Below are 15,037 nucleotides of genomic sequence, written 5' to 3' on the forward strand. Positions count from 1 at the left end.
TGAACCAAACAAAGCAATACAAAACAATACAAAAAAAGTAAGAGATCAAAGTAAACACAAAATGCCGGAGGTGTATGATATATCTGAACTATCCACAAGGGTTCCAGACCCTCCAGTTAGTCATTTGACAATAGCCGAAAAGGCAGAGATGGAATTTGGAGCTTTAACCAATGAGAAATACCTTGTAAGTTCACAATATGATCCAAATCGAGGTTTAAAAGGTCAAATCTTGGATGAACCTCCATATTACGTTGTCATCACAACCTACTTGAGTTATCTTTTTCTTATCATTGTTGGTCATATCAAAGATTTTTTCGGTATGAAGTTTACTCCCAAATACTACAAAGCTCTGATTGGTAAGAATGGATACCCACCTTGGTACTCCTCCTTTGAATCCTTTTATCCAAGAAGATTGAAAAAGAGATTAGACGACTGTTTTGCCAGACCTATTCACGGTGTTCCAGGTAGATATGTTCATTGTTTCAACCGTGTAACACCAGACTATAATGATACCTTTTATTATGACGGTACTTCCAAGCCTTGTTTAAACCTTTCATCTTACAACTATTTAGGATTTGCACAATCTGTTGGTATTTGTACTGATGACTCGATCGAAGCGGTCAAGAAGTATGGTGTCTCATCCTGTGGTCCAAGAAATATCATTGGTAATACCGATTTGCACACAAAAACAGAGCAAATTTTGGCTCAGTTCTTAGGTAAAGAAGATTCCGTTATTTTCAGTATGGGATGGGGTACGAATGCACATCTATTCACTTCATTGGTTAACTCCAAATGCTTGGTCATATCCGATACACTTAATCACGCGTCTATTAGATTTGGTGTCAGATTATCGGGTGCCGCCGTCAAAGTTTGTCCGCACAACGACATGGAGGCATTAGAAAAAATCTTAAAAGAATCCATCTCCCAAGGTCAATCAAAATCTCATAGGCCTTGGAAGAAAATTTTGGTTTGTGTGGAAGGTTTATATTCTATGGAAGGCACCTACTGTAACTTACCGGAATTGGTTAGATTAAGGGACAAGTATAAGTTTTACTTGTTTGTCGATGAAGCTCATTCCATCGGTGCAGTTGGTAAAAGGGGAAGAGGTATTTGTGAGTACTACGGGATTGATCCAAATAAGATTGACTTATTGATGGGCACATTAACAAAATCTTTTGGTGCAGCAGGTGGTTATGTCTCCGGTGATAAAAAGATAATTGATAGACTAAGGTTGGATATAACGGCTCAAACTTATAGTGAAACAATCCCACCAGCTGTGCTACAGCAGATATCGACATCTTTGAGGATTATAGCAGGTGAACTTAATGGCAACGAAGGCCAGTTAAGGTTGCAAAGAATCACCTTTAATTCCAGGTATCTAAGATTGGGATTGAAAAGACTGGGTTTTATTGTCTATGGTGCTGATGACTCTCCTGTTGTTCCATTATTGCTATATAATCCTGCCAAGATGCCTGCATTTAGTAGAATGATGTTGGATAGAGGTATTGCTGTGGTTATTGTCGGTTATCCGGCGACCGATGTGATCTCTTCAAGAATTAGGTTTTGTATGTCTGCCGCTCTAACAAAGGAAGATATTGATGACATTCTTGCAGCATGTGCAGACATTGGGGATAAATTGAACTTGAAATTTTCATCTGGTATTGCAGGTGGAGAAAAACATCCTGGTGATTATAAGAAGGGAATCAGGCCAAGATGGACTATTCAGGAGGTCTTAGCCACAACAGCAGATGATTGTCTTGTTGAAATGTACTAAACCTGTGTAAATCTTAGTTTTGTTTTACTCTTAGTGAATGGCTTCACTCATTTGGTCATACTAATTCTTTTTGTTTTCTATTTTTATTTCTATTTCTATTTCCACTTCAATTTCCATCTCCATTTCTAATTTATTTTAATTTTAATTTTAATTTTAAGTTACCGTCTAATATTATCTTGCTACATTTCTAACACACCTGTTTCTACAAACTTTGGATATTAACAAAAATAAAATATGAATCGTTGTTTTACTCAAATAAAAAATACCAAGGATACAGAATCATATAAAGAATAAATTGTGTATTTGTGAAATTTATTTCAAATTATCGCCAAAGTAACCAACTGAGGCAAGAAGAAACCCTGCACCGAGAATAGCACTGGTGACATTGTAAGAGTTTGAAAGAGATTTCAAGATGTCCTTATATGTGGTTTCACTTAATTCAACCTTGGAGACATGTGGAACCTGCACCGAAACTTCCTTTTCTTCAAATTTTGGAGATTTAGAACCCAGATCGTTATAAACAGAATTGTCTAATGGGGAGTTCTCCTCCTCTTGCTGCACAGCCTCCTTGACTAATTTGGTCTCAGTTTTATAGATGATCTTCTCCTCTGCATCGGCAATCAATTTCTGCTCGTCACTAAATGTGAAGTAGTAGTTATAAGCTAATGCAATTGGGAAAGCCAATGCAGAGTAAATCAAGTATGGGTGTTTACCATAACTAGGAGAGTGAGAAAAAGCTTGGTAGAATAAAAAGGTTGACAGAGAGCCAAGAGACCAAAACTGCAAACGTAAAACCGTAATAAGCTTTGATGCTTTGTTCTTTAGAGTCTCCACGGAAGAGGATGATACCTTCAAGACATCTGGAACCAATTTGTAATTGGAGACAAGAAATGCTGCACTGGATAAACCCAAAGAGCCGATACCAATTAGCTTGACAATAGTTAGACACTTACCCATGACAATGTAGAATTGATTTAATTTTGGAATTGCTTTGTAGATGGGACGGGGACATTTATCGCAGGAAGAACCAGGGTTGGAGTTTGTAGTCCGACTTTTAAATGCTCAGCGAACCCACTCACTGCGAAGAAAGAAATTGATGCACGTCCCCAGAACGAAAATGGAATGGAGAAAAGGGCAATCGGTTTCACGATATTTTACTTCACCTGCCATAACGCCGAGGTTAATGTTATGACCGTGAGCTTTGCCAAGAGACTAAGACGATCCTTTTAATATTACACTAGAGAATGGTTATACGAAGATGAAGAAATAAGACAGATGGAAGACGACAGTCTTGTTTACATTAATGCACAGATAAGTAAAGCCAAGCCACCAAGAGAATGCGCAGTCAGTTTGGAGCCACCGTTATGCGAAGTCGAGGAGATGCTGGACACAGAAGGGCTTGGGGAACCGGTAGAGCTTTCAGTAGCAGACGAAGAAGGTGGGGCAGATAAGGTGGATGAATAAGAGGTGGACAAGGACGTTTGAGACGGGCTTGAATGGTTGACTGTTTGTGAAGACGTTCTATTTGTCGAATGAACGGATGTTCTGTGAACAGATGTAGCTGGGAAACTGGAAGAAGGATTGGATTCACTGGAAGTTGTCGATGCAGAATAGCTGGTGTCTGCTGTAGAGGAAGTGGCAGAAGAGGTTTTGGCAATTGTGGAGCTGGTAGTAGAGGAAGAGCTGATAGTAGAGGAAGAGCTGGTAGTAGAGGAAGAGCTCGCAGTAGAGGAAGAGCTCGCAGTAGAGGAAGAACTAGTTGTCGATGATAAACTGGTATTAGAGGAAGAACTAGTTGTCGATGATAAACTGGTATTAGAGGAAGAACTAGTTGTCGATGATAGACTGGTGGTAGAGGAAGAGCTGACAGTATAACTAGCAGTAGAGGAAAGGCTCGAAGATGATGTAGCCGAATCAGACGACAAAGTGGAACTAGATGAAACCGTTGAGATTGAAGGGGTTGCAATAACATTGAAGGTGCTAAACTTTGAACCGTATGTGCTTTGATTTGCTGGTTGCTTGGCACTTGGAATTTCGTTGATAATAAGATCCAAGTTTTTACTGTTGCCGTTGTTCCCCTTCGCCAATGCGATTTCAAGACCTTGTAAATCAGCAACCATGTAGACATGACTTAAAAAAGATTGGCCTAAGGTCATGTAATTTTCATTACTTGAAGATAAAATACCAAATGCACATTTATCAGAAACTTGGTTGTCTTGGGTATATAAATTAATAAGGAATGACGACAAAGGAACATCCAACTGCAACCCTTGAAAATTGAAATTTAAACTTGCATCATTACCGATTGAACACTCCGTGATGTAGTAGGACAACGATGTTGAGTATTTCATTCCAAACAACTGAACCAACGAATTGACAACACTATCAGGAAAATATGATAGAGTTGTACCAGTATCTAACAGTGCAGCTGCTGCTCCACTTCCAATGGAGGCCTTCTCCTCGTTTTTCATGTAAGATAACTCATTGAGTGTGACAGCTAGTTGGACAGGCTTGCCAACACCACTTTGGTATAACGCGTTAACTATCGGTAGTTTGACCAAATCACCTTGGTACTTCGAATGGTCTATAGCACCGAACAGTATCTCTGAGTTTGAAGAGTCGTCAAGATAAACTGAATATGCAGCTCTGTTAATAATGCCATCGTTGACTAACTTCAGGGGAAGATTCTCGTATTCATAGTTTGATGAGCTTCCCGCCGCTGTAACCTCAAGACCGGCAAGACCAATCCCCAAAACGCCCTGCTCGTTATCAGTGTCATCACAGACAGCTAAGTTCATATTCCTGATTTCAATTGACCCAATGTTGACAGTGTCTTGGCCCCAGGTCCCCCGTGCAAAAGTATCATCATCATAAGTGATACTAAAATCAGTGAAATTCGAGGTAAAGGAACTTGATTTTGAGGGGTCGAAAGTTCCATACTCTGAACAGTCGATCTGATTTGTCGACTTGTGCTGTATCTTATGAACAAATTGGTCTTTGATATGGAGCAATTGGCGACCTTTTGAAAGAGAACCTGCAGTATTTGGTTTACAATATGTGTTATTGGATGCAACCACCCATAAATCTGAGGACCCAGTGTCTACTAACACACCGACCTTTGAGTTACCTGAACCTATTTCGATATCTGCCATATAGAACGTGTCCTCGTCGACTAGAGACAGTGATAGTGATGCATCTCTTTTGGCCAAACCTTTATGGTGCACTGAATTTCTCACTTTCCTCGTATTTAGAGCCCAATAGCCAGTTGATTGAACAGGCGTAGCCGTGACAGTGGCAGCTAATACCGTCCATAGAATATATAGGGGAAGCATATTCTATGAGATTGTGAAACTAGACTGCTCTTGTATAATCTCGGATTTTCACAGACGTTTCAGGTACCATAAAATGATATTTTTAAGCGGTGGATGGAGGGACCAAAAGAAAAAGGCAGCATCTGAGGATCGTCCATGGAAATTTTATTCCATGCGGGTGTTGATATTTACCCGATTCGGACACTTTCCTGAAATGGTAAGAGTCTATGTAAAAGATATACACCGGCATAGAAGCATAGATAACGTGGATTGCCAAACTGTAAACTGATGACGTGCAAATGATTTTACACATTGCTTAGTATGACCTTCCCTTTAATACAAAGCAATGTATGCTACTAACCACCAATGGCTACCGATGGAGAAGATATTTGGAGCGCCATTGGCTACGCTGTGTTTGTGAACAAGAGTTTGTAGGTGAGTTGAGGGTTTGGTAGTCGAGGTGCTTGTATGTTGCGGAGTTGGAATAGAGGAAGTGTTTCTAATAGAGACTAAGTCTGAAACTATGGGGATTGACAATATTCCATTTTCTAGCACCTGGATATCTGAGATGTCCGAGTGCAAGTTGGATTGTGCCATTGCCAATGATTTTGCTTGTAAATCGACCACGAGGTACACGTTTTCCAGGAAAGCCTGGCCAAGAACCAGCTGTGGGACTATTGATGGTGATGCTACATAGATGCAAGTGTTCTCAGTAAGATTCGCAACAAAATTCAGGGCCGGTGCAGACAATAGGACCCCGGAAAAACTAAAGTGGATATTCTTCTCCTCCAATGAGGAGCATGAACCAATGTACCCATCATAGACGGCATCATATTGTAGACCCAAAGCCAGAGCGAGTTGTTTATAAAGCGAAAGGGGGAGTGTTGCAATAGTTGTACCAGTGTCGATGATTGCAGGGATGGAGCCTTGGAAAAGAAACGTGGACGAGTTGGGGGAAATCGACAAGGAATCGCCGACGGTGATTGATAATGAGTTCAGTTCCACAGAGAGGGTTTTGATTTCCGGTTGTATACCTTTGATGAGCGGCATCTTCACCAACTGGCCTTTATATTTGTGATGGTCAATTCCGCCAAATAAAACATTTGAGCCCTTGTTACCATTAAGGTAGACCGAGTAAGCTGGGTAACTAATGATACCGTTTTCATAGAGTTGGAGGGGGAAATTATTATATTGGTGTCTGCCTTTGTTTAAAGCTGAAGCTTCTAATTGGGGCAGGGACACTCCCAGGATGCCCATTGGGGTCGAAGAGTCATTAACTAGTGCAAACTGGAAAGTGCCAAGAGGGAGGCCATTAGCCCCAATGTCATCTGTGGAATATACACCATTGGCAAAGGTTGTGTCTTGGTATAAGGCTGTAAAACTCTGGTTCAGGTTTGTATAAGTGGACGAGTTGGAGCTGTTGAAGACGCCAAATGTGCAGTTTGAAAAGCCGGCGATATTGAGAGAGCAAGCTGGATCGTTTTGTGAATGTATCCACAGATCCGAAGAGCCGGTGTCCACTGCCACACGGAACTCTGTTGGAGGAGTGCCTATATCCAACTTAGCAAAATAAGCACCACTGATTTGGTGCAACGGTAGCATAAAGTAGTTACTGGATGCGTAAACCAACTTTATCAACTGCAGGGCAATAAATAGAGGAGTTAGAGAGGCCATGTCAATGTAAGAGGGTTATAAATGGCCAAAAAAATAGAGACAGTATGGAGAACCAACCAAACCAAAGCAACAAGAGTTGGTTACATTTACAAAATATGCCACGACAGCAGAAAGAGAGATGGGGGGGGGGGGAGAAAGGAATGCCGTTCGATTTAAACTGTTACAAAGCAAACCAAAAGAAGGGATGAAACGTATATGGGACTTTCCAGAAATGTGAACAACAAACAAACAAGCAAAGAAACAGACACTCTGGCCAACAATTTACACCCTTTTTCACCTTTACCTTCTTCTTTTCTTTATCTGTATTTTTTTTTTACATATATTTGACACAACGTTATAGGGGGGGTCCATTTCTGTCCCAAAGAGGAAACCGCCGCGAGAATAAAAGGCGTGGGCATTTTGTCTGTGCTTGAGGTGCAATTCCTGATAAGCCCAGAGTTGTGCAACTAAGTGCGAGTAGTAAGTAGAGAGTTCCTCCTTAGTGGAAGATAGATTGAGGGTTAAAGATTGAGCGTTAAAGATAGAGGGTTGTCTATAAAGATCTCAAGACCAAATACATACCGGCTATATACCAGATACAATGTACCGACAAGTTGACGCTTTAAGGAGAAGCATCGACGAGTTAGCCGAGGCCCATGTTGCAGATGCGTTTCTAGACAATTCGGAGATGCTTGTGAGGCGGCTCGAAGGAATACATAGGCGGCTCAGCTTTGGAGAAGAAGTTACAGTTAAAGAAATGGATGAAATCATTGACAGTTATGTTGTGGACACCACAGAGTCAGAGAAGAAGGCCATGAGGATGTTCAAGCACGTCCAGGGGCGTCTTGAGAAACCGGGGGTTGATCTCGACCTTGTATGTAGTTCGAGTACAGCAGACAAGGCCTTGTTGTCCGGGGACACCAAGCGTATGGTCCGTGCAATAGCTATGGAGATGTTGTACATTGGAGAAGATAGAGCCGCTCTTGCCCTAGCGCCCGAATGTTATCATGTAGCCAACTGGTTTGCACAGCTACAGCAACGCCAACAAGTGGCAACACAAACATATGGTGAAGGACATGCCCGTCTACTAAGTGGGGGTCATCGTGGCTTTTACCTTGTGTCGCATGGTCTTAAAACTCATCCACCTCTAGGGAGGGCACTTCTAGCGGGTGAAATTGCCCTTGGCGCCCTTGTTGCCCATGGGAGAAATGGACGACACCCCAAGGGTGACGGCCTGGCCCTTCTATATGCGGTGCCCAGTGACGAGCTGCCGGTTGTGGAGCACCCATTGCTGGTATGTCCTGTTCAACGGGTAGAGACAACGTCTACAGTGGGGGAACGACCGTATGTTTTAGTATGTGGACATTTCATTGGAGAACAAGCTCTAAAACGACTAGTTGAGGGAGCATATTCAGGAGAAATCAAATGTCCCTATTGTCCTAGTAGGGGCGCATACTCAGAGGCTCGTCCTGTTTGTATTCTTCCCTAGACTATTTGGTTGATATTGACTGTATTTCTTTACATATCGAGAGTGACAAGCAAGGCGAGGGAATTTTGGTACATTTTGTAAATGCGTTTTGTAAATGCGTTTTGTAAATGCATTTTACAAATGGATTCTTTTTTTTTTGTTTTTTTTTTGTTTTTTTTTATTTAATTCTTTTAAATTTTGCACTTTAAATTTTCATTTGATCTTTATCTAGGTAATTTTTCAGTTTAGCTCTTGTTGAGTTTCTTCATCTTGTACAAGGAGAGATCCCTCAGTCTAGCACAACTCACTGCTCTTTCATTGGACCTCCTTCTAAGGTCGTCCTATCAACATCTACCGCTGAGTTGAACAAACACATAAATGTCTCCATTAACAGTGCCCAAGAACAACAGAAGAACCAGGAAAAAGAGAAGAACGCAAGTGTCTTCATCTGATTCCTCCTCTTCCTCCTCTTCCTCCTCCTCTTCTTCGGAGTCAGAATCGGAATCAAAGTCAAACTTAAACTCAAACTCACGTCCAAACAACCATCCGAATTCAAACTCAAACCTCTCTGGTGAACACAGCTACAATGCTCCACTAAGTCAAGCCTCCACAGAGACCAACATTGATTCCCTACAGTTACATGTTCCTTCCAGCACCCGCGCCACACCTGCCGCAGAAAATTTAAGCACGCCGCGGGACGTGCACGTGACGCGCCTGCGCGTGGCGCAGCTGGCGAAATTGGATAACGACTCTTCGAGAGGGACGCCACATCGGGGTACTGCTGTCGACTCTGACGAATGGCTCACAGCTATGTTGGCAGAATACGGGGACGACATCGACACATTGAGAACAACGGCGAAGGACTTCTCCACGGAGAGCGTGGCCATTATAGCACAGCTGCTAAGAGAGTCGCAGAATGTCTTTGAAGAAGTGTAATAATGTTGCATTAACCATTTCCATTTGCCATTTCTATGTTTCCCATGTTCATGTAAAATACATCTATAGTTGAAACTGTTGGTATAGTTGATATTACTAATATAGTTGACATTACTAGTATATCTCGTATACTATATCCCCCTCATGTGTGTAACCCTTTCTACATGCTACTAAGTACCCTTACTAATAGGCGCCTCCATTCACACCCCCAAACAGTCACGTGATACAGCGCGTATGGAAAGTGCTCTTGTTTTCTTACAGCAACGCGTCGCGACGCGTCGCTTTATGAATTCCCTTCCTCTTTTGGGTCAAAGCGCGAAAAGGGCGGAAAACCGGTAACGCGTGCCGAATTTCTGCTAAAAATTTCCCTCAAGATTTATGAAACTTTATTAAGAGTTCACATTTGTCGCCGCAACAAGGCGTTTCTAAATTTATGTCGCTATTGACATTCTCAGCAATGAGACGCCCCCCCCCCTCGGCGAGGAGGCGCAGCCTTTTTTTTCTTAACTCGCTATTGTCATTTTCATGTTGCTCTTGTATGAGTTTGTACTTTTTCACATTGTCACTCCTTATCCATAAGTATAGGTTGTGTTTAAGCCCTTCTTTTCTCTTGTCAATAGACTCTTGCCTCTTTCTTTTGTGTTTCCCTTACTCTCTTTCTCTTGTAGTTTCCTAAACTTTTTCCCCAAAACCTTCTTTTCATTCCCAGCACAATGAATACTGCCGCATTAGTGACTATATTTTGCACTCTAACATCATCATGGGCATTCCCTCTTCCAGATGGAGACAATAGCGATACCAATCCAGGCTATTTCAAGTTGTCTGCTAGGAAAATCTATGGTAGAAACTTGAACGATGCCTTGCAGAAGAGAGACAACAATGGCTATCTCGAAGTGGACCTATCCAATGAAAATACCTTCTATTTAACAGACATTGAAATCGGTACACCTTCTCAGAAGGTCGGTGTCTTGGTGGACACCGGCTCATCGGACCTTTGGGTCGTCCAATCCAACAATACCTATTGTGAAAGTGGTACAACGGGCCCATTAAGTAAGGCCCGTGCAGATATAATCGATTGGAGCTTGAATACCACTGATTTACAAAATCATGATAATTTCATTGGGAAGGCAACTTCTCAATCTTCTAATCTGATTGATTGTTCTCAATATGGTACTTTTGATCCTACAGATTCAGAAACTTTCCAATCAAATGATACTTCTTTTGCAATCACATATGCAGATTCTACTTTTGCTAAAGGAACTTGGGGAAGAGATGATGTTGTCATTAATGGCGTCAATGTCACAGATCTATCATTGGCTGTTTGTGATGATGCCGATAATGCAATGGGTATCTTAGGTATCGGATTGGCAGGACTTGAAACTACTTATTCGGGTTCATCCTCTTTAAGTTCCCTCTTTTCTTCAAGTGATAGATACACTTATGAAAATTTACCTCTTAGATTGAAAAGTTTAGGAATTATTAAACATACTTGTTATTCGGTCTATTTGGATGAAGCCGATTCGAAAAATGCAAATATCTTGTTTGGTGCAATCGATCATTCCAAATATACCGGTAATATAGTTGCATTGCCAATTGTTAATTCCTTAAAATCGAAAAATTATGATACTGCAATCCAATTAGATGTCACTCTAAATTCTGTCACTCTAATTGACTCAAAATCGAAAACTGAGGCAACATTGGGTAATGGTGCAGCTGCAGCTCTATTAGATACAGGTACTACTTTGACTTATGTTCCAACTAACCTCTTAAAGGCAATCTACAATTTGGTTGATGCTCAATACAGTCAGTCGATTGGTTACTACGTTGTCAAATGTAATGCAGTTGATAATATGACATTGGATTTTAACTTTCAAGGTTTCGACATTAATATCCCATTTTCCTCCTTTTTGGTGTCTCTATCAACCACTTCTGGTTCAACTTCTCAATATTGTATGCTTGGATTACAAGATTCTCAGAGTACCACATTCACGTTGGGTGACAACTTTTTAAGAAATGTCTATATGATTGCCGATTATGAAAATATGGAGATTGGTTTGGCAGTCGCTAATCATTCAGCCAGTAATGAAGACATACAAGTCGTTTCAACAGGTATACCTAACGCAAATCAACCTGTTTCGTCCCTTGAATATGGAAAATCGGTAACAACATTAGTGGTCCAATCGACAATCGTCACTAGCTCGATTCCTTCCTCCCAATCTCTTTCAACTGCACAAACTATACCTGTATCAACCACAAAGGATAACAAGGCAAGTGACGAATCCTCAATCTCTACTGATGCCAGAACTGTGTCCTCCATTCCTTCAAGTACCCACAACTATGCCGCAAGGAATGAAGTAGGTGTAATGGCTGGAGTCTTTGCTGTTCTTGCAGCATTACTTTAATTTTTATACCCATCAATCAGTATCACTTTACTTGTTTTTTCTTTCTCATACTCTTTATAACATTTTTTATGTTGCCTTTCTAATGCATGTAAACATTCCGTTTTCATAGAAACTCGTGGGAGGAAGAAAATCACTAAAACATGTTGGTTGCTACCACCCCATGTTGGAAGAGGAAGTTTTTCTATCACATTTTCACATTTTCACTTGGTAAATGTATTGAAAATTCAATCCGTGTCAGCATCATTTGGTTTAAATTGTTCATTTTTCCTGTTAAGATGTTTTCTGTAGCCACCAGCTAACTGCCATGGAACAAATAATGAGAAATGTGCATTTTTTTTTGTAGTTCAGAGATCACTAAACACAATCTGTGCTCAAGAAAACCTAGGGGATCAAATCTTTACACGGAACGTAGGCTATTGCTAAGAAAAGTGTTTTTCAAGTTTCTGGGAAAGTGTAAGTTAAACAATACTGAATCTCATGCCACCTATAAAGAAGTCGATAAGGTAGACACTTTCCCATAAAACTGTTTTCTTTAGCTATATTCCGATGATGTCAAACGTTTATAGAAAAAAAAGGTAAACGGAACACATTTAGGAAGTTAATCTTTCATTCCAATAACTGTAGCATGTAACTAGAGAGGATTAGCTTGTATATGTCGTTTGGATCTAAAATACTCATAGGAGTTGCTATTTTAAAAAAACATTTCTTTTGTCTGGCAAGTTGATAGTGCCAACAAATGCACAAATATATTAAAGGACAGATCCTATTTTATTCTGCTGAACGAGACAGTCTACTGATCTTTTCCGAATGAATTGATAACCCCGGCAGACAGAAAAGGTGAAGACCAATTTGCAAGATGGTAAAAAAATCAAAGACGTGATAAGAGCAACAACTTCCACTTTGTTTCAAAGTGGCGAGCCTCCCGCTTCAAATAATTTGTTAGTGACCACCCATGTACTCCAGGAACGACCATCACTTCTTCCCTTTCCAAACCTGCCTCCATAAACACATCACTCGATTGACTAATGACAACCTTTGTCCATTTTCCCCTGAAAACCACCGACCAAGTGGTATGGTCAACGCCGCTTTCGAGTTTCCTTAGTTCTACATTTGGCCGCTCGTTCACATCTGATTTGCAGCCAGCTTTCTCTAGACTCGATGAACTACGCACAAACATCCAGCATGCGTCTTTCAAGGACGCTGATATAATCATCCCCCAATACATTGATTACATTACACAGATTGATTCTCTTAGACTTCGGTTGCCATTGGAGTTGGTTACAATCGAGTTTAAATGGCTAGATACCTTGAAAGAGGAGGAAATCTCACAAAAATCGGTATCGTTTGAAAAAGCATCAATAATGTACAATTTAGCATGTCTACACTCTTACAAGGGTAGTGTTGCTGCCTCAAATATTGACTGGAAATTGGCGGTTTCCTCCTTTGCCCATGCCTCTGGAATTTTCGAATACATGGCTTCCCATTTCTTACATTCACCAGCCTCCGATCTCGATGTTCATGCAAGCAAGTTATTCTCTCATCTAATGTCAGCCCAGGCACAGGAATGTTTTCTTTGGAACTATATGCACACAGCAGAAACTAAACACTCCTTGGTTGCTAAGCTTGCCAAAGGTGTGTCTGAAAGGTATGAGAAAGTGATCAAGTATTTAAATAAAGGCGTTGATTTGGATTGTTTAAATGAATGCAAGTGGAAGAAAGAATATTTTTTGGCGTTTGCGTATTTCCATGATGCCCAAAATTATGGGAGTGTCCCTCAAATAGGTTATGCCATAACCTCTGCAAGCCAAGGTCTTGATACTTGTAAGGAGTTGAGAAAAATCAAGGTGGATTCTATATTGAATGACATCGGCGAAGAGTTGAAGAAGGAAATTACCTCTAAGCTGAAGGAGTGGGAAAAAGATAATGATTTGATTTATCATCATGCTGTACCTGACAAAATTAATGTTCCGGCAATCAAAAAATTGGAAGGTGCTAAATCAATCGACTTTGAGAAACAGTTGATGGAAAATGGCGGTTGTAGAGATCTATTTGATAAAATTGTCCCTATGGAAGCCCATCAAAGCATGTCAATCTACTCAGAAAAACAAGCTCAAATATTAAGAAAATTAAAAGAAGAAATTAACGTTGCTAATGAAGAGGTTGTTTCAGTGTTTGAGTTTTCTAAAATACCAAGTAGTATCATTGAAATTCAGAATCTGTTAAGGTCTAGAAACAGTACCGTGGAAGAGGAGGAACGAGAAAAGGAAGCAGGTTATCCAAGGGTTTTGGCAATGGCTCATGAAATGGAAACCTCGTCTATGTCTTCGGACCAATTTGACATGACAGAGGTTAATTCAAAGAGGGAAGAGATCAAGGAAAGTTTGGAGAAGATCGATGAATTGTTAATGAAGGACGATAAAAACATGTTGATTAAGTCTTTGCCTATAAACAACGAGCTTACCAAGTTGAGGGATGAGGTATCATCTACTCGCAGAATTATGGTTGAAGCTGATCTAAGTGATTCCAAATTGTCAGATTTGTGGTCCAAGTATGAAGTTGAGATTTCAGTTTTGAGGAAAGGTGTTTCAAAACTTCACGAATGGTTGAGCTCTTCCAATACTGATGATCTCAACAAACAGATATCTCTATTAGACCTGGACGATTCGTCTGATAATTATGACATTAATACTGCCAATGAGTTAATTGAGAATATTTACGCTAACAAAAAGTCCTTGGAGCTACTTGTCAACGAAAGAAATTCAACATTGCAAGACCTCACTGAAGCTATGCATGCTGAAGATATCTCTTCCGTTTTGATCAATTACCGTGATGCATCTGATGAAGAGCTCGAACAAGTTTTCTTAGAACAGTTATCGAAATACGACGCATATAGATCTCGAATTAACGATTTGATTGATGCACAACCTAATAAGATTTTTGATCTTAAGGAATCACTTGGTTCATTACTTGATTTGGGAATTGTTAAAAAGAAATTGGAGGAAAAGAAAAGAGAAAGAGGTACTGTTAAATCTAAAATCAACAGATTGATTGACGCATATGAAGCTTTCAAACTCTGTACCAAAGGTGTGGGTGAAGCTGTTAATTTCTACACCAAGTTACAACATAGGACTAGCGAGATCTTAAACAGAATACAATCCATTGTCAACCAAAGAGATTCATACATTAGTGATAGCAGAAGCAGCATTGGCAGTGACCCTACTGGTAATTTAGGCGGCTTCGGTGGTTACACTGTGAACTATCCCCAACAACAACAACCTCCTGCCTACTCCACAAGCAGTGAGCAAACACCCAACATTCCTCCGCTACCTTCCAAGCCAGCGTACACTGGGAACACACATTCAAGCTTGCCTTACTCCACTCCGTCTGTGTATGATCCTAACATGTACTCCCAATTTGGGCAGTCATGGAAATAGGGTGCAAATTGTGTAGTGATTTATAATAAGTAAACTTCCGTGTTGTGAAATATTTTAAG

At 40.5% G+C, this 15,037-nt stretch overlaps 8 protein-coding genes across 8 annotated transcripts; 5 read left to right on the forward strand and 3 right to left on the reverse strand.

Annotated features, from left to right (window-relative positions):
• Nucleotides 1-61: 61 nt before the first annotated feature.
• C5L36_0E02180 (uncharacterized protein) lies at nucleotides 62-1,774 on the forward strand (the record flags this gene model as incomplete). Its single annotated transcript, XM_029467771.1, has 1 exon — nucleotides 62-1,774. One exon carries the CDS (start codon nucleotides 62-64, stop codon nucleotides 1,772-1,774), a length of 1,713 nt encoding a protein of 570 aa, XP_029323631.1.
• Nucleotides 1,775-2,086: 312 nt separating this feature from the next.
• C5L36_0E02190 (uncharacterized protein) lies at nucleotides 2,087-2,731 on the reverse strand (the record flags this gene model as incomplete). The annotated part of the gene is made up of 1 exon (XM_029467772.1): nucleotides 2,087-2,731. One exon carries the CDS (start codon nucleotides 2,729-2,731, stop codon nucleotides 2,087-2,089), a length of 645 nt encoding a protein of 214 aa, XP_029323632.1.
• Nucleotides 2,732-3,069: 338 nt separating this feature from the next.
• On the reverse strand, nucleotides 3,070-5,106 carry C5L36_0E02210 (uncharacterized protein; the record flags this gene model as incomplete). Its single annotated transcript, XM_029467773.1, has 1 exon — nucleotides 3,070-5,106. The coding sequence occupies one exon, from the start codon at nucleotides 5,104-5,106 to the stop codon at nucleotides 3,070-3,072; it is 2,037 nt and encodes a 678-aa protein (XP_029323633.1).
• Nucleotides 5,107-5,418: 312 nt separating this feature from the next.
• C5L36_0E02220 (uncharacterized protein) lies at nucleotides 5,419-6,759 on the reverse strand (the record flags this gene model as incomplete). Its single annotated transcript, XM_029467774.1, has 1 exon — nucleotides 5,419-6,759. One exon carries the CDS (start codon nucleotides 6,757-6,759, stop codon nucleotides 5,419-5,421), a length of 1,341 nt encoding a protein of 446 aa, XP_029323634.1.
• A 580-nt stretch (nucleotides 6,760-7,339) lies between these two features.
• C5L36_0E02230 (uncharacterized protein) lies at nucleotides 7,340-8,227 on the forward strand (the record flags this gene model as incomplete). Its single annotated transcript, XM_029467775.1, has 1 exon — nucleotides 7,340-8,227. One exon carries the CDS (start codon nucleotides 7,340-7,342, stop codon nucleotides 8,225-8,227), a length of 888 nt encoding a protein of 295 aa, XP_029323635.1.
• Nucleotides 8,228-8,584: 357 nt separating this feature from the next.
• On the forward strand, nucleotides 8,585-9,142 carry C5L36_0E02240 (uncharacterized protein; the record flags this gene model as incomplete). The annotated part of the gene is made up of 1 exon (XM_029467776.1): nucleotides 8,585-9,142. One exon carries the CDS (start codon nucleotides 8,585-8,587, stop codon nucleotides 9,140-9,142), a length of 558 nt encoding a protein of 185 aa, XP_029323636.1.
• A 713-nt stretch (nucleotides 9,143-9,855) lies between these two features.
• On the forward strand, nucleotides 9,856-11,544 carry C5L36_0E02250 (uncharacterized protein; the record flags this gene model as incomplete). The annotated part of the gene is made up of 1 exon (XM_029467777.1): nucleotides 9,856-11,544. The coding sequence occupies one exon, from the start codon at nucleotides 9,856-9,858 to the stop codon at nucleotides 11,542-11,544; it is 1,689 nt and encodes a 562-aa protein (XP_029323637.1).
• A 1,025-nt stretch (nucleotides 11,545-12,569) lies between these two features.
• On the forward strand, nucleotides 12,570-14,978 carry C5L36_0E02260 (uncharacterized protein; the record flags this gene model as incomplete). The annotated part of the gene is made up of 1 exon (XM_029467778.1): nucleotides 12,570-14,978. One exon carries the CDS (start codon nucleotides 12,570-12,572, stop codon nucleotides 14,976-14,978), a length of 2,409 nt encoding a protein of 802 aa, XP_029323638.1.
• Between the last annotated feature and the right edge of the window lie 59 nt (nucleotides 14,979-15,037).

This window comes from Pichia kudriavzevii, chromosome 5, assembly GCF_003054445.1.
Source record: "Pichia kudriavzevii chromosome 5, complete sequence".
NCBI classification, from domain to species: domain Eukaryota; kingdom Fungi; phylum Ascomycota; class Pichiomycetes; order Pichiales; family Pichiaceae; genus Pichia; species Pichia kudriavzevii.